Source organism: Sarcophilus harrisii, chromosome 3 (assembly GCF_902635505.1).
Source record: "Sarcophilus harrisii chromosome 3, mSarHar1.11, whole genome shotgun sequence".
Lineage (NCBI taxonomy): Eukaryota > Metazoa > Chordata > Mammalia > Dasyuromorphia > Dasyuridae > Sarcophilus > Sarcophilus harrisii.
The window spans coordinates 26,145,968-26,169,042 of NC_045428.1; the positions used below are offsets into that span (position 1 = coordinate 26,145,968).

The 23,075-nt window shown below is 37.7% G+C and overlaps 1 protein-coding gene across 1 annotated transcript in view; it reads left to right on the forward strand.

Annotated features, from left to right (window-relative positions):
* The window catches only part of LOC116422199 (EGF-like and EMI domain-containing protein 1), a 62,017-nt gene extending 53,954 nt beyond the window's left edge, over positions 1 to 8,063 (forward strand). The window contains exons 3-4 of the mRNA XM_031957625.1: positions 3,268 to 3,377; positions 6,644 to 8,063. Coding sequence (XP_031813485.1) covers positions 3,268 to 3,377; positions 6,644 to 6,840 — 307 coding nt within the window. The 3' untranslated portion in view covers positions 6,841 to 8,063. The remainder of the gene's footprint in view (positions 1 to 3,267; positions 3,378 to 6,643) is intronic.
* Positions 8,064 to 23,075: the final 15,012 nt, after the last annotated feature.

Below are 23,075 nucleotides of genomic sequence, written 5' to 3' on the forward strand. Positions count from 1 at the left end.
TTTCTGTTTTCATATTTAGCACAGTGCCTGGTACATAGTAAACATTTAATAAATGTCTATTCATTCTACCATCTTTATGTAGGAAATTCAAGAATGATAACGTATAAAGAAAGATGCAATCAAATATTCGAACAGAAAATACTTTGACACTGCTATTCTTTATCATGGAGATTGTTTGAATTAATTGTTGCTTTCAGGGATGCAACCTTTGATCATTCCTTAGCTTTTGAGTCAATATGATCTTTGGATCCTAGGTTTATAGCTTGAAGGGACCTTAAAAATAAAATAATTCAGTGCCCTCGTTTTTTAACAGGAGGAAAGTAAAACCCAGAAAGATTTTATCTAATTTAAATAGAAAGTCACATAGACACTGTATTAGGAAAAATGTTTTGGATTGGAAATCCAACTTTGTTGTTTATCATCTCTGAGATCTTGGCTCACCCTCTTTGGTGAGCCCTCTTTGGGCTTGTTTCCTCATCTATAAAATGAGGTCGTTAGATGGTATGACTTTTAAGATTGAGTCTAGCTCTCCATCTGTGCCACTTGTGATAGAAAAGAGACTTGAACTCCAATCACCTGATTCTGAACTTGATGTTCTTTCCATTGCCCCTTACTTTGCAGGTTGGTAAGCCCCTGGACTCGTGTGGTGAGCCTCTGATCTCTCCTCTCTCTTGATTGCTTCTAGGAAGGATTTCATATGCAAGTCTGGGAGTCCTTTAAGCATGTTGGCTGTTTACTAGTGATAGGAGGTTGAGATCACAGAGGTTCATAACCACAATGATTTTTCAGAGATAGGGAAGTATACTCCAATATGTCAGCTAGAGATTTGTGTTCTCATTCCTTCAATCATTCTGTAATGATCTACAAACTTCTTGTGTGCCCTGTGCCATTCTAAGAAATGAGTGAAACAAAAAGAAAACATAATATGGTTCCTGACTTCTAGGAACTCATGATCTAACTGAGATCAGGAGGTCTTAATTGAACTACAAAGAAGTGCGTGACTTTTTCTATTTTCTAGAACAGACATTATTTATTGCTCTGGGATACTAGCTCTCGAAAGATAGATTGGTGATTGTTCTGTGGCTTAATAGACTTCGAGTGTTGGCGAAGCATGGAGAGTTTTGCCCAGGGTCATACATGCTGGCATGTATCGAGGGAGGACTATTCAAACTTGGGTCTTTTGGACTTTGGAGGACAGCTCTCTATCATCTACATGAGGCTGCTTCTTCCCCTGTATGGGGTTAGCTACTCCGGTGCATATTGAGATAGCTAGGGACCTCATCAGCGGAAGTATTTTCTTCAGTGGCCCAGATCACAGACCCATTTGTGCCCTCCCATCTTGTGCCATTACTATCTGAAATCCCTAGAAGTGCACCTCTGGGGGTCAGCCCGAGGTCGGAGGCCTTCCTCTAGCACATTAGACATCACTTCTACACCAAGGGAGAGCATGAACTGTCTGGCGCTTATTATCCTTTGCTCTTGCTATGTGATTGGCCCATCCCCCAGTCTCTTTGATGGTATCCTTAATGCCAATTAATTGCACAGATGTCCTTGGCAATATGTCAGAGCCTCTTCATGCCCGTCACACACCTCTCTATTTCCCTGTGGGTGACCCACAGACTAAATTATTTAGAGAGTGTAATATTTCTTGACTTGGAGCAACTCAAAAATTAGTATATGAAATTAACACTTGTTCAGAGAAAAATTGTTGGGGGGAGGAAGAGAGAGAAAGGGAAAGATTGGGGGAGAGGGGGAGAAGGAGAAAGGGGGAGAGGGGGAGAAGGAGAAAGGGGAAGAGGGAAAGAGCTAGACAAAGAGAGAAGGGGAAAAGGAGAGAAGGAAAAAGAGAGGCAAATAGTGGGAAAGAAAGAGGGAGAAAGAGAGGGAGAGAGAAGAGGAAAAGAGGAGGGAGGGAGGGAGAGGGAGAGAGAAATGGGGAGAAAAGATGAGACAAAGTCAGAGAGGGAGAAAGGAGAAGAGGGAGTGGGAGAAGGAGAGGGGAAGAAAGAGGGAGAGGGAGGGAAAGAGGGGGAGAGAGGGAAAGAGTGAGAAGGGAAGAGAGTGAGAGCGAGAGAGAGGGAAATGGGGAGAAAAGAGAGAGAATGAGTGAGAAAGGGGGAGAGGGAAAGAGGAGGAAAGAGGGAGATAGGGAAAGGGAGAGAGGAGAAGAGATAACAAGAGAGCAATAGTACAATCAAGAGAGAGAGAGAGAGAAAGAGAAGAAAGGGATTGAATGAGAAAGGGGAGAAGGAGAAAGGAGGAGAAAAAGGGAGAGGGAGAGAGGAGCAGAGAAGGAGAGAAAGGCAGATGGAAAGAGGAACAGATGGGAGAGAGATGGAGGAATAAAGGAGAAAAACATTCTGTGTTAAAGCTGTGCATAGTGATGGAGGAATTAGGACATAACTGGTCTTTAAATGTGGGTTGATAGAGTTAATAGGTTGTAAGATGGAAGTAGTGGAAAACATCAAATCAAAGACTTAAAGTTACTAATGATAGCATAAATTAGGGGGAATATGCAGCATGATGTAGTATAAAGAACTCAGGACATGTATTCAGAGGATCTGAATTCAAATCTAGGTTCTGCCATTTAGGAACTATGACTCTAGATTAGTCCCTTAGCTGTTCTGAAGAATCAGGCACTTAAACAAATCCTTATTAACTGACTTATCCTTTCCTTATCTTTCCTTTCCCTCTCATGTGGCTTTCCACCTACTCTGCATATATCCTGTTATTTATATATTGGCTCCCCCAGGGGAATGTATGCTCTTTGAGAGCAGGTAGTTTTGTTTGCCAAAAAACAATATCTGAAACAGTGTTTAATAAATGTTTGCTGACCACCTTTTAGTTTGGTGCTCCAAGGGAGATAGAAGCTTTAAGTAAGACATTTGTGAAACCAATGATCTAGTGGGAGAGAAGACACAAACAGATGTTCCTCCAATCTCCAGGCATACTAGAGAATTGCCAAGCAAATTGTTCAGTGAAGTTCAAAAGGAAGGTCATTACCCATTGCTAATGATTGGGACAGAGTAGAATCAAGGAGCCCACTTTATGATCTGGGTGAATTAATTTTCAGGGCATCAAATAGAGAAGTAAATCCATACTCTTTTGTCAGGATAACTTTTTTCATATATATCTGATGAAAACCTGCTGGAGCTAGAACAGAGCAAGAAGATCAGGCTCCAGCCTTGTGAATTTAATATGGCCACTATGTTTAAAGCTGGGGAAAGAAGATCATGTTTCCCTAATCCCTATTTCTCTGTTTTCTAGGACTGGCTACTACACTGTCTACAGACAGGTATACAGCCTACGGCATCAGACAATCTATAGGTGTTGTCCTGGCTGGAGCCAGCGTCAAGATGAACCTGGATGTCTGCAAGGTAAGTCAATCAATAAACTATTAGGTGCCTACTATGGGTCAGGAACTGTGCTAAATACTGAAAACACACAAAAAGGAGATTGAAGACAAAGTTCTTCCAAAGTTCATTATCTAGTGGGGGAGACGAGAAGCAAATAAATATGTACAAACAAACTCTACACAGGTTATGCAGGAAGTAAAGAGAAGAAGCCCTTGGGACTAATATGATGGCAAAAGGCTTTCTGAAGAAAATGTAATTTTAGTTGGGACTTGAAGCCATCTTCTATAGTTGAGGAGAAAGAGCCTTCCAAGTATGGGAGCAGCTAGAAAAAAGCCCAGAGCTGAGAAATGGAGTGTCTTCATTGAGAAATGACAAGGAAGCCAATGGGCTTGGATCAAAAAAAGATATTGGGTTTGAGGGTAAGGGTGAAGAATAAGGAAAAGTATAAGGAAACTGGAAAGGTGTGTGCGAGAGGTTACATAGTGAAAGTCTTTGAATGTCAAAACATGATTTTCTTGAGTCTGTAAGTGATAGGAACCACTGGAATTTGATGAGCAGGAGGTAAAGTGGTCGGAGCTAAGGTTTAGGAAAAATCACTAGAAGGTGAAGGGAGGAGGGATTGGAGAGCAGAGAGACCGAGACAGACAAACCTGTGGTACCAGGAGGCTACTTCAATATTTCAAGCATTAAGTGATAAAGGTACCAACAAGTCATGGCGACAGATCAGATATGGGGATGAGAAGTAGTGAGCAGTTAGGGATGACACCTGGTGTTGATTCTGAGAGACTGGGATGATGGTGCTTTCCTTGACAGTCATACAGAAGAAGTAAGTTTGGGGGAAATGAGAGTTCAGTTTAGACATATTACATTTAATATATCTACTAGATGTGTCTGAAGGGTAGCAGGAAATACCTGGATTGGAGGACAGCAGAGAGGTTAGGGCAGGATAGGTGGATTTGAGAATCATCAGCATAGAGATAATAATTAAGTCCACAAGAGCTGATGAGATCACCAAGTGAAATAGTTCAAGAGTGAGAAACAATTCCAAAAATTGAGAGAGAGACAGATAGAGACAGACAGACAGATAGACACAGAGACAGACAGAGAGATGGAGACAGAAAAAGAGAGACAGACAGAGACACAGAATCAACTTTTAGGGACTACAGAATGAGATTGCGTTTTCTAACTAAATCATTAGATTTTCTAACTAAGAAATGATTACTAACTTTGGAAAGAGCAGTTTGGGGGCAAGATCAAAACTGGGCTACAAGAGGTCAGGGAGTAAGAGGATACAAAGTGGAGACACCTATTGTAGGTAGCCTTTTGGAGTTTAGTGACAAAGAACAGAATAGATAAAACATAATGGTTGTTGGAAATAAAAGGATTGAGTGGAGGTTTGGGGGAATGGGGAGATACGAGCATGTTTATAGGCAGTGGAGAAGGAGCTGATAGGGAGAAATTGAAGATAAGTGAGAGATTGGGGCAGGACAGAGGGGGGCAATCTGTACCCATTCTATAGCATTGCTTCCATCTAATCCCACACCACCAGGAACAAGCAGAAAGCCCCGATTTGGCTCTTCAGGGCTTCAGTCATATGCCTGCCAAGTTTTAGGTACCTTTAGAATTCCCACAGACAGAGAGCAGCTCTCTGGAGAGAAAACACATGCAGGATGGACAAAGAAACAGCCGAGATCATTTTTGTTAAGAGCATCTAATGCTGGGTTGGGCGCTGTGAAAGCATTATGCTCCATCTCGGTATTTAAAAGGCAGTTTATTTGAAGCCAGACAGGGCACACCTCTACTTCCATCTCCCCCCCCCCTTTTTTCCTTTGCTGCTTTCCCCTATCGTCAGGTTTGTCATCTGGAATCCAGTTCAATGGGGAAATCACTATAGGAAATCTAAATAGGTTTCTCAGCTTCTTCGTGGCTTTGTTAATTGAGGAAGCAGGAGGGTCATTTACTTCTTAAGGGGCTTATGTGGTACTTTGGGAAAAAAAATAGGAACCCTCTTGTGCTGGGATTTTGGAACCTTTTGAATATTTTCAGCAACCCTCAAATAGCAGAGCTAGCCCGGTTATTTCTTTCACTCACACAGAGAAAAATGGCCTGTGCTGAGCTCCTCCTATACCAGCGTTCTGTGTTGAGGTTCACAGCAGAGCTGCTAAAAAAGCTTCACTGTGTCACAATCAATGCAGCCTGGAAACGCAGCTATTCATCTCGCCTGCCATCCTTTACCTTGGAGACTTCACTGGTGTCCTGCTGCACTGCCCACTGGGTTTTCCGCTCTTGAAATGTCTTAGTGAAGTTGCTCTCGGCTGTCCATGCTAATAGGAGCAGCGCAGAGCTGTCCGTAAAGGGAACTATTGTGGCCTGCTTCCATGTTGTATCATTGTGGTGTAACTTTGGAAGGCGAGAGCATGGGGAGGAGCCACCAGGCGTATTGTCACCCCAGAATTACCATTCTGACCAAAGGAAATCACCAAATGCATGTATGAAATGTTTTGCAAAGCTTAGAGACATGGAGCTAGGGGTGGCAATGGAAATATTACTTAGAGTAAGCTCCTTGACAGCAGAAACCATGTTTTATGGCTTAAAACCCCTGCCTAAATGGGAGGGCTCCCAACAAATATTTGGGCAAATGATTTATTTTTCAATTTTATTGGTGATGTTCTCATCCACAAGGTACTTTATTTCAGTTCATTTCAAAAAGCATTTCTTATGCAGGCACTATATACTAATCACTTTGCTAGGATGTGGACTTTCAAAAGGCTAATGGCAAAACAGTCCCTCAAGGAGTTCACATTTCTTTAAGTTGGAGACAGACATTTTATGTATGTGTATATATGTGTGTATATATGTCTGTGTATGTGTATATGTACATTAATATATAATTTTATACATATGTGTATATAGATATACATGTATATTGATATGTATGTATATATGTCATATACATATAGATTATATATACATAGAAATGTATGTATATATACACATAGATACACATATATATTATTTGTGTATGTATATACAAAATGTAAATAAGTGAGAAGGGCATGGTTAATAGTCAGAGAATAAAGAAAGGAGAGCTATAGGGATGATGGAGAAGATGTTCCTTGATGAAGTGTTGAATGGAGTTAAGAATTTCAAGAGGTGGAGATAGAGAAGGAGGACAAGACATGGGGGATGGGCTGTTTATATGGGACTCAGAACATAGGCTGAAATGCAGAGGGGAACACTGAGGATTGTCTGTTTTCTTTTTCCTTGTCTCTTCCCTGACCCCTTAGCCCTCTGCTCAGCAGGCCCTTGCTTCAATGGAGGCCAGTGTCCAGATGGAGAAGCCCAGGTGTGCCAGTGTTCGGTGGGGTTTCAGGGACCTCGGTGCCAATATGGTGAGTGGACAATGGCAGCATTGTTTACGCTCAAGACGCGGCCCATGTTGGCTTTACGGAAAGTGACAGATTTTGTTGATTCAGGCAGATGACAAGGGTCATCTCTCTGGGAAGTGTGGAACACTTGATATTAGCCAGTCGAACAAAAACCCAGCATGAATAATGGAACCAGTAGTGCAGAATGTACTTTACAGTGTGGCTTTAATTATTCACTATCACAGTTCAGAGGGCCCCAGTAAATATCCCATAATTTGTTTTGTAAAGGAAATCCCATTTTAGTAATCAGGAGCTCTCCTTCTGACCTCCAGTCTAATGTCTGATTGAGATTGCTGGTCTCTCCTTGACTGAGGGAGCTGTCTGTCTGATCTAAGAAGAGTAAAATAAAAAAAGCAACAGAATTCTCTGGCGATTCCTCATACTCACTCTCCTTCCAGGACTCCCCTGATGAAACTTTCATTTTTCACACCTCCGAGAAACTGGTTCTCTTTCTTTTCAAGGGCAGAACTTGACTGGTTGGCAGTTTCTGGGCACATGCATTTAAAACATCGCTCACACAAGAAAGTTCCAGGACTCATTTTATAAGACAGAATGAGTTCTCTTCCTTGGTCTTGCCTGAGATGGGTGTGCTTGGAAAGGATTTGTTGTGACTTGATCATCTAATGCTACATCTCCAGAGAACTTCAGTGCTTTAATGCATCATTTTTTGAAGGAGAAAAACTAGGTTAGAAAAGGAGAGACTGATTGTGTGAAAGCAAAGCCATATATTTCTTGAAATTTGCCCTTGTGCCCCGCTCATCTTCCATTCGTTGTGTGCTCCTCTCTATCCCACTTCCCTTCTTTCTTGATTTGATATTCCCTTCCCTGCTGGCCCATGGACCTCCCCAATGCCCCGTGTATCTCCCTGCACTGTTCTTCCTTTTCTATAAATGGCAGAAATGAGGAAGTTCAATCTGAAGGCTGATGAGAGTTCATCACTCAAGTTCATTGATTTCCTTGGCTCTTGGCAGAAGGTTAAGCCTTACATTTTCATGTGTCACCTCAGAGTTGCTTTTTCCCTTACATTAAGTTTGGTGCAGTAATCATGGCCGATAGCTTATTGGGTGAGGGGGGAGAGAGTGCAAAATAACATGTGATAGGTGTTTCCTAAATGTTGAAAATACTCTGGAAGTATGAGCAAATCTAGTGATAATATTTTTATTACTTTTATTTATTTGTTTGTTTAGCTTCCTGTGCAATAAGTGTCTAAAGAACATTAAATATACAAGAGTAATAGCATAATACTGACTTGTCCAAGAATCATTTTTATTTGGACTTTGTTGTTCAGTTGTTTTAGTCATATCAAATTTTTTGTAACCCTGTTTGGGTTTTTTGGGGGTCAAAGTATATTTTTACTATACTGATTTGCCATTTTTTTCTCCAACTTATATTATAGATGAGGAAACTGAGGCCAAAAGAGCTAAGTTACTTGCCCAGGGTGACACAGGTACATAGTATCTAAGGCCAGATTTGAATCCAGGGAGATGATTCTTCTTGACTCCAGGTCTGACACTTTATCCGCTGTATGACCTAGCTCTCCTATATAAAGACAAACAATTACATAAGTGAAATATGAATATATACATATGTGTATGTTTCCTGTTTTTATGATATCAGATTTTCTTAGAATTAAATTACTCCCATTCCCACCTACTTAACCACCCCTTCCCCCCAACTCCAGCCCATCTCCACACACACACACACACACACACATACACACACACATACGGACAAAGCACATTCTGTGATTTAATATATAAATCCTAAGAAATTTTCTGACTCACAACAAGGTGACTGGGATCACAGAGATAAGAAGTGTCAGAAGCATAGTATATAAATACAGACTTTTCTGAAGCTAAGCCTAACACTTTACTTACTACGTCAGGTTTCCTTTTCTTCATTGCATTAGAGAAAATGCAATAAGATACAGTAACAGTGAAAGCATTAAACAACAAGAACTAAAGGAAAACTGGATCTTTAGAACTCCTAGCACAAATTTGGCTTTGGAAAAGTATATTGGATATATAGTAGGTTAATTGTAAAAATGAGTTAATTGTAGGTTAACTGTTAAATCCTCTGGGATTAAGAAATTTTTGTTCCAACTTCGATAGGATCCTTTGGTCATGATTTGAATTTTAATATGATAAATATATTCATTGCCTTCATTGCTTTTGGGAAGGATACCTATAATCAGAGTATTAAAGGGATATTTAAGTTGTTTATGACTTTGGAAAAAAAAAATAGAGCTGGGGAATGGAGCACAATGTGGCTAATTTTTGTAAGGATAAATTATAACTAAAATTGATTTTGTTTTCAATTCACTGTATCGAGAAGGATCAAAATCTCCCTTGAAAAGCATACCTATTGAGCGAAAGTGTAGCATGCTAGATAGAGGGATGTCTGGGGGTTCAGGTAGAAACAGGTTCAAGTCCTGACTCTGTGTAACTATCTGTGTAACTATCAGCAAATCACTTAATCTCTCAGCTTTTGCAAGCAATGTTTTAAGAATATACAGTGTAGTAACAGTAACAACCATAAGCATATATATTGCACTTTCAGATCTGTACTGTCAGGTTGGTAAGTTCCTAGTGGAATGGAATCACTAGTTGGGACCAAGATTTCAAAAAGAAGAAAAAAAGAATCCATGCCCTTGACTATAAATATCATGGATTTTAATTACCATTCATTCTTAAAAACTAGCCATATTGGAAGATAATTTTCAGAGGATGGTGGTTGTTTCTTGACCTTCATTCTCAAAGAGGACCAGGCAAATGAAGTATATTTAAGTGAAGAAGGGCTGTACAAATCACCAGACTTTCCTTCTCCCACAGAGCCAGTTGGATCCACTGGCAAGAAAGGGCATGAGTAATGAATAAAGCGGTAACTAGGTAGTGCAGCAGACATAATGATGCACTTGGAGTGAAGACCCAAGTTTAAATCCAGGTAATCATTAGCTATGTGACTCTATACAAGTCACCTCCTTTCTCATTTTGAAAATTGAGATATTTTACAGCACCTTTACTGTACAATATTTTACAAATATTAGAACACTATATAAACTTGCTGGGTATTATATTGTTATTTTTATTTAAATATTTTATGTTCTTTATAATTTCATTAATATTATACATAACATTTATATCTTATTATAATTGTATTTTCTATAGTTTTGTGCCCAGGCTAATGTTAACATATACTCAGCATATTTTGGGCTGGATCTAAAAAAGCTTGGTGAACTAACATTAGAAAATGGGGCTGGGAGACCTTCAGAAGGTGGAGGAAAATACCACAATGGGAAAGAAAATAGTCTTTCTGGTAATTGGGAAAAGAGCTGGAAGTTTGTAATAAGTCCAAAATTACTGATCTACTTGACTCATTTGAAAAACCTGTCTTTAATAAGAGGGGAAAAAAATGAAGAGAATGAATTTGGACAATTAGGAAGTAATGACAAGCCTTCTCAAATAACTATTGATTAAAAGCCTCAAAAGTCATGCTTTGAAGATTAGAACATATGCAAATAAGGCTAGATGGCCAGAGGAGTCATTATCTATTTTTTTGGTCACCTGGGGACACAGGCAGAATAATTGACAACAGCATTAACTGATTAATGCCAGCTTTTAAGAGGGAAATAATGAAAACATGATACAGGCCCATCTTCAGTTCAATTCAACAACCCATAATTAAGCATCTATTATGGACAGATCCCTGTGCTAGGACCTTAGGATGCAGACAAAAGAAAATAATCCATGTCCTTAAGGATCGTGAATCATAGTAGGGTGAGGGAAGGGGGAATGGAACTGTATACAGATAAGTAAATAACACACAGGGTCATTAATTTAGATTTGGAATGAACCTTGGAGGTCCAACTCCTTCTTTTTTACAAATGAAGTTACTGAGGTCTATGAAGGTTAAGTTAGATGTCCAAGGTCACACATGCAGTAAATAGGAGAGATAGATTTTGAATCCAGGTCTTCTGATTCTACAACTAATGTTCTTTGCATTTATTCTACATCTTGCCTCATTAAGGTATATAAGTCTGCGGGGGACTATGTTGCATTTATTAAGCACCTTCTATGTTCCAGAACTGTACTAATCACTTTATAAATATTATCTTATTTGATTCTTACAGTGATCCTGAGAAATAGAAGCTACTATTATTCCCATTTTACATATGAGGAAACTGAGTCAGAGAGAAATTAAATACTTGCCAAAATATAAGCCACAGCTTGTAAATTTCTGAGGTTCCATTTGAACTCAGGTCTAACTGATGCCACTGGACTGTTTAATTGCCTGAAGGTGAACAAGAAAGGTTGCATAGAAAGGGATCCCTCCTGAGCTTTCATCTTTCCTTTCTATCCTTCAGAGTTTTTGAAAAGTGGAGATGATGAAATTCATTCTATGCCCATAGCAGTGGTGAATGGTGTGCCCCGATCCTGCCTCCCCTTCTTATTTTTACAACTATAGGGACATTGCTTGATTCTTCCTTACCACTGTACCCTCATATATAGAAAGAGTGGTTTGGATGGGATGATCCCAACTTGATCAACAGAACCAAAGATTCTATGGTTCTGTGACTGCCAGGGATGGACTCCTGAGTTCAGGAAATGGGCAGCAGATCTCTTAAATCAGAATAGAATAACTGGAGAGAATTAATGTGAAATAAATCTGAAAAGGTTGGTAGATTATGAGTAGTTTTAGTAGATTCAGACTATTGAGAGCCTTAAATGCCAGACTAAAGAACTTATATTTTATCCAAGAGGAAGTACAGAGCTACAGAAAATGCAAGATCAGAGTGATGTTGTTAGATTACTGTCTTTATTTAGGCTGTTATGTGGAAAATGTTTTGGAGGGGAAGCAAGTAGAATTGAAATGACCAATTAGGAGGCAATAGAATTATTTGGGTGATATGAGTAGTACATGAACTAGAGTGGTGATTGTGTGAGTAAAAAGAAGGCAGTGGATATATTAGATTCAGAAATAGAGTGAATAGGCTCTGAAACTAATTATATGGGGAGAGGGGAATGAGAAAAAAGAAACAACATTAAGCGCTAGGTTAGGAACTTGAGTAACTGAAAGATGCAACTTCTTCCACCAAAATAGGGGAATGAGGTTGAAGAGGAACGTAAGACGAGAAAAACAAGCAATTCAAACTTGCATATGTTGGGTTTCTGTTGCTAAAGGTCATCTAGTGGGGATACCCAGATGTGAACTTAAACTGTATGGCCAGAGTCTGGTGAAAAATTAGGGTGCAATACAGTAATGATTGGAGTCGGTATGGGGATCACAAAAGGATAGAATGTAGAGAGAGAAGGGAAATCCTGGACTGGATCCTTAAGAAGTAGGCTTTTTTGTGTTAAGATGGATGATGGTCTAGTAAAGGAGATTTAGGGGGAATTCTCAAACAGAAAATCTGCAAAGAGCAATGTCAGAGAATCCATTGGAGAAGAAGGAATCCAAGAGGAGTGTCATAAATTGTGAGGATGTCTGGGAGAATGACACAGAAAAAGACCATCTGATTTAGCTGTCCCCCTTGTGAGGACTATATAGGAGTTTGATTTCAGATCCAGATTTTCAGACAAAAAAGTTCCCACACCAGATCCTTGGCACGTCAAATAGCTGAATGACTTTAGTTTGATCAATGGAAATGGCTTTAAGGTAGATGCATTAATTAATTAATAAGTACATACTTTGCTGTTACACTTATTGCATTGTTGACTCCTAAGTCAAGGTGCTTTTGCCACCTGCCCTATAGCCGAGCCAACCTCTCTATATTGTCCCCACTTTTTTTTTAGTATGTGAATTTTATTGATGCTTTACTAAAAATTCCATACCATGTCAATTTTATTTTTTTTTTAATTTAATAAACTTTTATTTACAGGTTATATGTATGGGTAACTTTACAGCATTAACAATTGCCAAACCTCTTGTTCCAATTTTTCACCTCTTACGCCCCACCCCCTCCCCCAGATGGCAGGATGTATTGTCTCCACTTTTGAGAATATCAGTTCTTGGAGGGAAGAAACCAGAGTATTTATCTTATAATCCCCCTGCTTTCATCCTATTTCACTCTTTATTTAGCTCCTACCTGGGGTTTCCATAAAATTTGTGGTGGAGACACATGGGGATCTGTCTCATCGTATCTTGGACCATTATGATGCCATTGCTAGTGGTCCTGTGTTACTTCTCCAGCCACATTTTTAAAATGAAGATTATGCCATGGAATAGATTAGGTCAGACAGGAGCTAGGTGGCTCAATATAGACTACTGGATCCTGGTATCAGGAAGAGCCGAGTTAGAATCCAACCTTAGACTTTTACCAGGTATACAACCCTGGCAAGTCATTAACTTCAGTTTCTTTACCTGTAAAATGGGGGTAGTAAGAGTACATACCATTGCCAGAGAATATTATAGCTAATATCCCCATGGTTAAATGGGGTTACTTTATTATTATCTCATAAAATAACTATGAATCAGGAAATCCTTCTGAGTATTAGTTCTCAACTTTTCTGGTATAAGGTGATGGTGTTTGTTTTATTTTAATGAACTGTTAAGAACAATGGGGTAGGAGAAGATATTGACAAAAAAGTTGCTGAGCTGAATCGAGGAGAGGGTATTTGCTAGTGGCCACATTCTCCTTTTTAGGAAGCGGAAGAATTCTGGTGAAGTCACAGAGAAGGCTGGTGGTTAGAGGCTTGCCATTGTGATTTAGAGGCTGTATGGTTTAATAAATAGAATGAAGAACGTGGAGACTGCAAGGAAGACCTGGATTTGAATCTTTGAGAAACTAATTTAACCTCCAAAATCCTCTGTTTTTTGATTTGTAAAATGGGGATAATAATAGTCCCTGCCTTCCAGGGAAATGGTAGAGAGGGTCTCTTGAAACACTGTATGTAAAATATTTTACAAATTCCAAAAGCTATGATTGGGAGCTGCTGATAAAACTGCTCAGGTGATTGGGATCTCCTTTTCCTGAGAAGTAGAATTCTCTTCAGCAGACATTTATTAAACACCTATGGTTGTCGAGGAACAAATTCAAAGAACCCTTTGAAGTTGGGGGGGGTAGTCATCCCTGGGGGATCCAACTTTTGAGTTGATGGGTGCTCCCAGGTTCTATACTATGTGCATATATTGTTTATATAATGATGTATATACTGTGTGGCTATATAGGAGTCACACATTGTACTTGGTGCTTGAGCCACAGAGACAAAATTAAATCAGACTATGCTCAAGGAGCTTATATACTAGAGGTTACAGCACATATATCTTTTTTGAGTATATATGTGAGACATAAATGCAAAATAGCATACAAGATCATTTTTGTAGAGATAATGCACCAATATTCTAGGCAGAAGAGATCATGAAAATACTTAATGAAAGGAAATGAAGGGATTCTAAAAGGCAGAAGAGACAAGGGGAATAAAGCAGTGATGACCACAGACTATGAAAGGACAACTGAGGTAGGACATGGATGGGTTAGGAGAGAAAAATAACAAGAAAGGCTGGTATAGCTGAATTGAAAAAAATATATGAAAAGGAAATGGTTAGCAACTAAGAGGGACTTATTAAATACTTATGATTTGACTTGAAAAAGGTATAATATGTTTACATAAGGCCAAATAAATAAAGTCAATGTATTTAGAAGATGGTCTGAGACCAGAAGTTAATAACCTCCAACATCCTGCTGCCTGGATAAAGATTTTCTAAAGATGGCAGGTCAGGCTGGCTTCTTTTTAATCCCAATGTATAACTTAACAGCAATTTTTTTTTTCTGCATTCCGACCTCCCTAGGTATAATAGCTGGCCTGCTGAAACAATGAAAACAGAGAGAAAGTAGTGGGGCGGGGGTATGAAAAACAAATCATGTCAGGCAGCCCTGATAGCTCTTTTAATTGAATTATAAAATTAATGGAGAAAGATTGGATTTGGATGGGGAAAAAAAACTGACAAGGATTTAATTCAACTTACTTATTAATCCACAAAGTGTAATGAACGATTCTAGGGGAAAGAAAAAAAAAAGTAAAATTATCCAGAGAAGAAAAAAGTCAAGAGAAAGCTGTATGTTTGGAATAGGAGCTGGAAATTCTACTATTTGGGTCTTTGTTTATAATTTCTTTACATTGTAGAGTGAGGTCCCATATAAGACTTTATTTTGTTTTTAATATTTTTAAAGTGTTTACTGCTTCCATGTTCAGGTTAGATCTTAATATCTCCCCTACCCTGAATTTGACAGTGAGGATGGAATTATTTCTTGAAAAAATAAAATAAATAAACCAATTCAACATTTTGGCCACGTTGGAAACTGTATACTTCATTCGACACCTGTGATCTATCACCTTTCTGATGAGATACAAGCTGCACACTGCCACATTCTTGAAGCTCAGCAAGGCTTCAGTTAGAATATTGAATTGTTTTCTATAATTTAGCAAAAGATAGAATGATATTGGCAAGAACTGATAAATATATCAGACAATTATTTGTAAAGAAAGATTAAAGCAATAAACTATCTGGGGTTTTGTAGGTACCCAATAAAGTGGCATTTGGGCTGTTTTTAATCAAAGTGGGAGATTTATTACATAAATACTTATTGTCATGTGAGCAAAAAACCCTCTTTTTCCATTAGAGACCCTTAAATGTATAAAGCAACCTATATCCACCCCAAGAGAGCTCAAAAAGAACTTCTGAATAATTGCCTCCATATTTGAAACTAATAAGCAGAAGAAAGAGATAGCAAGGTTAAACAGTGTATCCACTGGGCCTGGAGTCAGGAAAGGTAATCTTCCTGAATTCAAAGAGGATCCCAGGTGTATGTGTATGTGTATATATATATATATATATATATATATATATATATATATATATATACACTAACTGTGACTCTGAGCAAACCACTTAATGTATTTGCCTCAGTTTCCTCATTTGTAAAATGAACTGGAGAAGGGATTGTCAACCCACTCTAGTATCTTTGCCAAGAAAATCCAAATGGAATCACAATATGTCAGATGTGACTGGAGTGACTAAACCAAGAACAAAAAAAAAAAAAAATCAGAAAAACCAATAGACTGAATTTGGAAATATAAGACTTTTCATGGTATCAATAAAAAGATGTTCATATTTCTAGGATTTATGATTTCATCATTGTTTCTCCTTCCACTTATGTAGATTGTAGTCCCTTGGAGTTAGTATCATATCTTCATTCCACAGTCCTCATATTCTACAGTTTTTGACCAACCTAGTAAGGTAATAAGTCTTTCAAAATGTCACTAGGTGAATCCTCTGATGACAGACATACAGTCTACTGTTAAGTCCATGATCGAAGCTTTTTCCCATTGGTAAAATCTTTTGTTGTTTGCCCTTTTTGGGTAGAGCCTTTGGAAGTTATTACTGTCAACTTTGATGAGTCATAAGATAAAAAAAATAGTGGGGAATAAGGAGAAACAGATTAAGAAAATTGAAAATCTCAGAGGTGGCTCTAATCCCAATCATTTTTGTTCAGCCTCAGTCTCTGAGACCTAATCAGGAGTTACCTTAATCTTCTTGACAGGTGCCTATACTCTAGAGGTTAGGTTTCTTAATCTGATGTCGATGAACTTGTTCCTTCAATATGTTGACAGCTATATTTATATGATGGCTTCCTTGGCCATCCTATATATCTAATACTTTATACTGAGATAGAGTCCATTTCTTTTCTCCCAACCTGGTCTGGGACACAAAAATAGATCAAGAATCCCTTCTCTATAAGGAATATAGATGTGTTCAATCAGGGATTGCCTTTTATCTTCATAATAAAATATCAATAAACATGTCCTTAATGTGTGAAGGAGAGGTTTGCTCATCTAATAGATCCGATAATTCCCCTGCTCAATTTCCCCTTATAGAATAAAGGTAAGAGAAATTTTAGAATGGAGTTGGTGGCACAAGCTGGAAATGTCTTTAAAGTTGGACAACATGGGTTTGAACCTTACCTACATCATTTTACCAACTGAGCAGCTTTGCATAAGTCATGTGATCTATCTGAGTTTCAGTTTTCTCATAGGTAAAATGAAGGAGCTGTATTAAAAGGTTATCTAAGTCCACCTTTGCCTTTAAATATATGCCTCAGTGACTCAATGAACTGGCGGTCACATCCTCACATGGCAGTTTAAAAAAGGTGGTGTCTATAAGGAACCATCTTCCTGAAGTAACTGACCAAATGCTATTACTTTTATTTTTTATTCCAAGTTCTTTGAAAGTCTGCAAGGTAGGGGTGGGAGGGCTGGAGTGAGGATGTATGATTGAAATAGCCAAAGCTTGCATGTAGTCATTAAAGCATTCAATAATGGATGGAGTTGTCTTTTTCATTGTCTGCTGCTATCTGTCTTAGAATAACAGACTTCTATCAATTACAAAGGGAGACTGCAGAATGTCCTTTTTGGTTGTTGTTTGACTGTAAGTTTAAAGCCCATTTTCTCTTAAAGACTCTGATGAAAAAGGACTTGGAGAAGAGATTAAACAAGAAATCAGCCTGGGCAAAGCAGTTAACGCTCTGCTCTGTGAGCTTCATTACTATTCCTGGGCTGTTTGGGGGAGGCATTCTGCAGGAGGCCTTGTTAGCCAGAGGAATCTGGCACCTCGGGGTGCCTGGTGGGATTTCACTCTGGCTTTTAAAATTCCAAGCATGGGGGCTTGGTGGCAACTGGCTAATTATAGAGAGAAGAGGGCCTTTGGTATTGGTTACTTTGCTGGGTTTTGCCATTTTCTCTTAGCTCTCTGTGTGAAATTGTGACTTCCAAAGAATGTCTGTAGCTTGGGATAACCATAGAGCAAGATTCCTTTTTTTTTTTCTGAAAATATTAAGCCATCTCTTTTCTTTTTCTTAGCCAAATGGAACAAGAGATATGAATGTATAATTATTTACACATGATGTACATACATCATATGTACACATCAATATATGTGTACATATCTTTCTCTTCATATATATATATATATACATACACATACATATGTATATATATATGAAGAGAAAGATATGTACACATATATTGATGTGTATATATTTATATGTCATACCCAAACATGGAAATTCAAAGTTATCCTAGGGAAATAACTCATTGGCTATTTTTGCTGGTTATATTGGTATTTAATTCAATATCACATAGATGTATCGTGATGCAGTTTCTCTCCAGATACTCCCTAGACTGATTAAGTCTCTGCTATTATTTTAAAAGGGGTAAAGCCCAGAAATCATATATATGTGTTTATATATATATATATATATATATGTATATATATATATATATATATACACACACATATGTGGATTTATATTTCTTATATATTATTGTAAAAATTTTACAATAATTTGATATACCTGTAAACTTGAGACAATAAAGAATGAAATGCTGATATTTAATGCATATTACATATACACGGTACAAATGACATATAAAGGGATGTTGGACATCTAGATGGTGCAATGTATAGAACACTAGCTTTGGAATCAGGAAGATGTGAATTCAAATTCAGCTTCACACACTTACTAGCTGTGTGATGCTAGATAAGTCACTTAACCTTGATTGCCTCAATTTCCTCATCTATAAAATGAGGTAGAGTAGGAAATGACAGTGTCTTTGCCATGAAAAGTCAGACATGACTAAACAACAACAAGAAGACAGATATGGGGAAAAGGACTGAATTTGTAATATCATTGATATGAATGCATATTAATTAATCTTAATGATCCATTAATGTAGCTTGCATTCCATCCTCTAATACCACAATTTACAATCTTAGTTGCCTAGAAAATGAGAGATTAAATGGATTGTCCAGGGTCCCACATTCTTGCCTGTCATATACGTGAAACTTTTAGTTTTAAATTTAGAGTTCAGGTAGAGTTGACTTTAGAAGCAAACCATCTTAGTAAGTGAGTTAAATTTGAACAGTGATGTGACTTGTCCAAGGTCCTGAAGGCAGAAAGAGACAAACCCAAGTCTGTGTCACCAAATTCTGTCCTCTTGTTGCTATCTCAGGTTGGTCAAATGTAGCAAATCATAGATCTGAGTACTTTCATAAAAAATGTTCTTGAATGCTTTATGTGTATGAACACACATATGTTGAGTTCTCAGCATTATGTAAACAAAAATGTTTGTATGTGTAAATATGTGATTTCTTAGATCCTTCATTTTGTTTGAATGACAAATTAAATATTGAAATATTCCCTAAAATCTTGTCTATAAAGGTACAGTTACATGGTCAATTCCTTATCTATACTATTTAACTTTTTGCATATATGACAATGATTTTAGAACTTAGTATAAATAAAAAGTGAGTTCTTGGCTTAAAACTACTAAAATTTATCAGTATATCACAATATCAATATATCACTTCTCTTTATTTTCTTTTCTCCTTACAAATATTTTCAGAAGACTCTTTCTGGAATTCAAATATAGGAAAAACTTCTTCCTTTCTTCCCTCTTCTGGATTTTTTAACCTGAAAATTTGATATTTTTAATAATTCTCACTGCCTTAAGCTATACAGGGCATGGGGAGACTAGAAAGGGAGTACAAGGGATGGATAAAATAGCCCATTTTTATCTGAGTTTAATATATTTAGAACGGCATTCTATTAGTATGGTCTTATAATATTTAAACTCTGATAAATAAAGATGTATATGGACATTTGTGTATGCAGGTGTTCACATCCATGTTCAATGTTGACATTGATTATGCCATAAATTAAATGACATCTTATCTAAACTCATATATTCTATGATTTTATATGTAACAATGAACACTGTGTGAGAAAAGTAAATTTTCAGGCAATTTTCACGTATTTTTTATTCCTTCCCCTTATTTTCCCAGATCTAAAATTTAATAAAAATGTACACATACATATATACACATATCTATACCTAATAATTATCTAGAAAGATAATATATAGGAATAGATAACAGAAACTCTAGTAATCAGTTAAATCTATTTCTATTCCCTCTTATGGGTTGTTAATTGTTGAGCTGTTGTTCTATGCACTTCAACATGCTTTATCCCTGCTTTCTTTCCAGTTCCTTTATCCCTGGCTAGACAAAATTATCCCCTCCCCCTTTTGCTGTCTTGCTGTTCCTCCTTTACCCCCCTCTGCCCAGTTGTTCTGTGGCACCCAGCTTTTCCCTGGTTGCCATGGTGTCTGTTTGGAAGGCCAGGTCCTGTGCTAAGACTCTCCGTAAGCCCTCTTTTTTTCCACCATCAGACATGTAACTCCCCTCGATTTCACTAGGTATCTGACTGGCAGTTTTAATAAATGGATTCATTATAAAGGCTAGTAGGTGCCTTTGGTTCAATATGCAATTTTTTCCATTTAGCATATTTTCATTTTAGGGAGAACCTTTTGAAGTAGCCATGTCTTAAGCCAAAGGAAGTCCCTCTGGTGTTTGAATTTCTCTTTCATACAGTCCAATAATGTGAGAAATGAGAGGCGGTAAATTAGCCCTTGTAACCAGTTCATCATATACTTATTAAAGACATGTTATATGCTAGAAACTTGGGAATCTCTGCCATCAAGGAGCTTACATTGCATCAGAGATCTTCCAGTTGTAGAGCAGGAGATTGCTACTCATTCAAGTATTGACCTATTTCATTGTCCTTCATGAAAAATGAATGTGTATGCTAAGGTGGATGGGTCACCATACATCTCTGATACCAAACCTGCCTAATTAATTAAGCAAAGAGCTGCTGCCAAGTACTTAATAGACTAGCTATAGAAATCAGGTATTGGGACAGTCCTTTCTGGATGCACATTTCCCATGTCATTACCTTTCTCTAGCACTTAGTTCAATTCAACAGTCAATCCAAAAAGCAGCATGCATTTGTGAGGCACCTGTGATGTTCCAAGTACAAGAGAAACGAGACAACAAAAGTAGAATTCTGTAACGAAGACATCCATGTACTACGCAAGGAAGTGACATAGGTTGGCATAAGGAAGTACAAAGTATATTCAAGGTAAATACAAATACATCCAAGCTAAATATTTCTTTTTTTTTTTTTTTTTAATTTTTTTTTTTAATTTAATAGCCTTTTATTTACAGGATATATACATGGGTAACTTTACAGCATTAACAATTGCCAAACCTCTTGTTCCAATTTTTCACCTCTTACCCCCCCACCCCCTCCCCTAAATGGCAGGATGACCAGTAGATGTTAAATATATTAAAATATAACTTAGATACATAATAAGTATACATGACCAAAACATTATTTTGCTGTACAAAAAGAATCAGACTCTGAATTATTGTACAATTCAAGCTAAATATTTCAATCCTGTTAAGTGGTAGGAGATTGTATCAGTATACAAATGGTACACATCATCTTTAGTATATTAGCAGCCTGGAAAATCAGGAACATAGAAAGTAACATTTGAGCTGAACTTTGTAGAGATCGGCTTCTAAGAGGCAGAAGTGAAGAAAAGCACATTTCAGACAGAAAGAACACCTAGGACAAAGGCCTGAGAACAGAAATGGAAGGTTGCATGCAGGAAATCGTAGGGAGGCCAGTTGGATTGGAATGGAGCTTGACTGCAGGCTGAAGTGCCACGAGCCTAGAAAGGTAGACTGGAAGCACCGGTCAGCTATGCATTCAGTGCATGTTAGGTAACGACAGAGAAGATAGGTTTAGTGTCTGCTTAAAGGACATCTAATCCTACTAGGAGAGATTTCATATCTGTCTATCTATTCATCTATCCATCATATATCGATCTGTCTATCCACCATTCTGTCTGTCCATCTGCCTGTCTCTCTGTCTCTGTCGGTCTGTTTATCTATCTACCCATCATTTTTTTTTTCTTTTTCTCTCCCCTGGCATTGGGTCTATGAGATAAGATGGAGTAGCATAGTGAAAATGTCAATTGTATTCCAACTCTAGATAATTATTCTCTGTGGTGCAGGTGGGTCTCTATTCTTTAGTGCTGAACAAATCTCCAACCATACAGACATCACCCCAATCAGCTGAACGTTATGAGCTCGAATTAGGTACCAAATCACAAACAAATATCTAAAATGAGGATTAATTTGGAGGGGTCTGGACAGTGATGGAATCATCAGACAACACAGTCCTTGAAACTCAAGGCATAAGACCCCTGTGAGCATGTGGGATAAGTCTTTATTGGAGTTAGTGTGATGGATTTTAAACCTGATTTTAAAACTCAGTTTTTGTTGAAGGATCTTTAACAACTGGAGATTTACTTACATAACTCAAGCAAAGGCAATTTTTTGTTTTTGTTGCTATTTTAACAGAAGAGATGATATGTTTTTGTTCTGTTTTGGCTTCTCGTGACCCCTGCTTAGCTTTCATTTATCACAAATAATCTTCTTTTGTATCCTGCAATTGCTGCAATGTTGAGATGCTTATATTACATCTGACCTTGGAGAAGGGTCAAAATAAAACTGTAAATTAGGCGAGAATACATTACCGCTGGCTGGAGAGCGTGTCCGGAATCCCTGAAAAGGAAATTTTGGGATGGAGATTCAGTTCAGAGTTCTCTCTCTGGGCTGGCAGAGGAAGAAATGGTACATTTTCTGAGAAGTCTGACTTAGATGTAGAATTGTGATTACTTGTTAATTATTTCAAGCATTTGTGCTGTGATGAGCCTGGAATATCCAGGAAGACAGAATATGTGATCCCTGCTCTGAAGTAACTTTCTAAGAGGAGAGGAGGTAGTAGGGTGTATTCTCATGGAAAAACCACATTAAGTGTACAGGAGATGGATGATGAGATTGATAATCAATGAAACAGATGTTTTCCATTGAGATTGGGAAAAGGGACAAATAAATAGTAACATAATCATTGACTTTAGCCCTCTCGATTTTCAGCATAGGAACTGAAGCATGATAAAACAGACTGACTTAAGATCACTTAACTAGGAAAGTTTGAGGTGGCACCTGAGCCAGCTACTTCTGACTCTTTAGTCCAGTGACCAGTCATTCTCATTCTTTTTGTTTTCCATCATGGATCCCTGTGTCTGTCTAGTAAAGCCAAAAGATCCTTTTTTTTTTCCAAATAATGTTTTTAAGCATAAAATAAAATGTATTAACTTTATAAAGAAAACCTGCTTTATTGAAATATAACAATAAAAATATTCAAAATAAACAAATCCACAGATCCTCAAGTTAAGAACTCTTGCATTATTCTATACTTGGATACATATAAACTCTGATGTCAACATGTTAATGAATATAGAAAAGTTACTACAATTAAACTCAAATGTTAATGCATAAACATAATGCTGCCTAGGCACCATGGATATAGTTGGACAAATTTTAA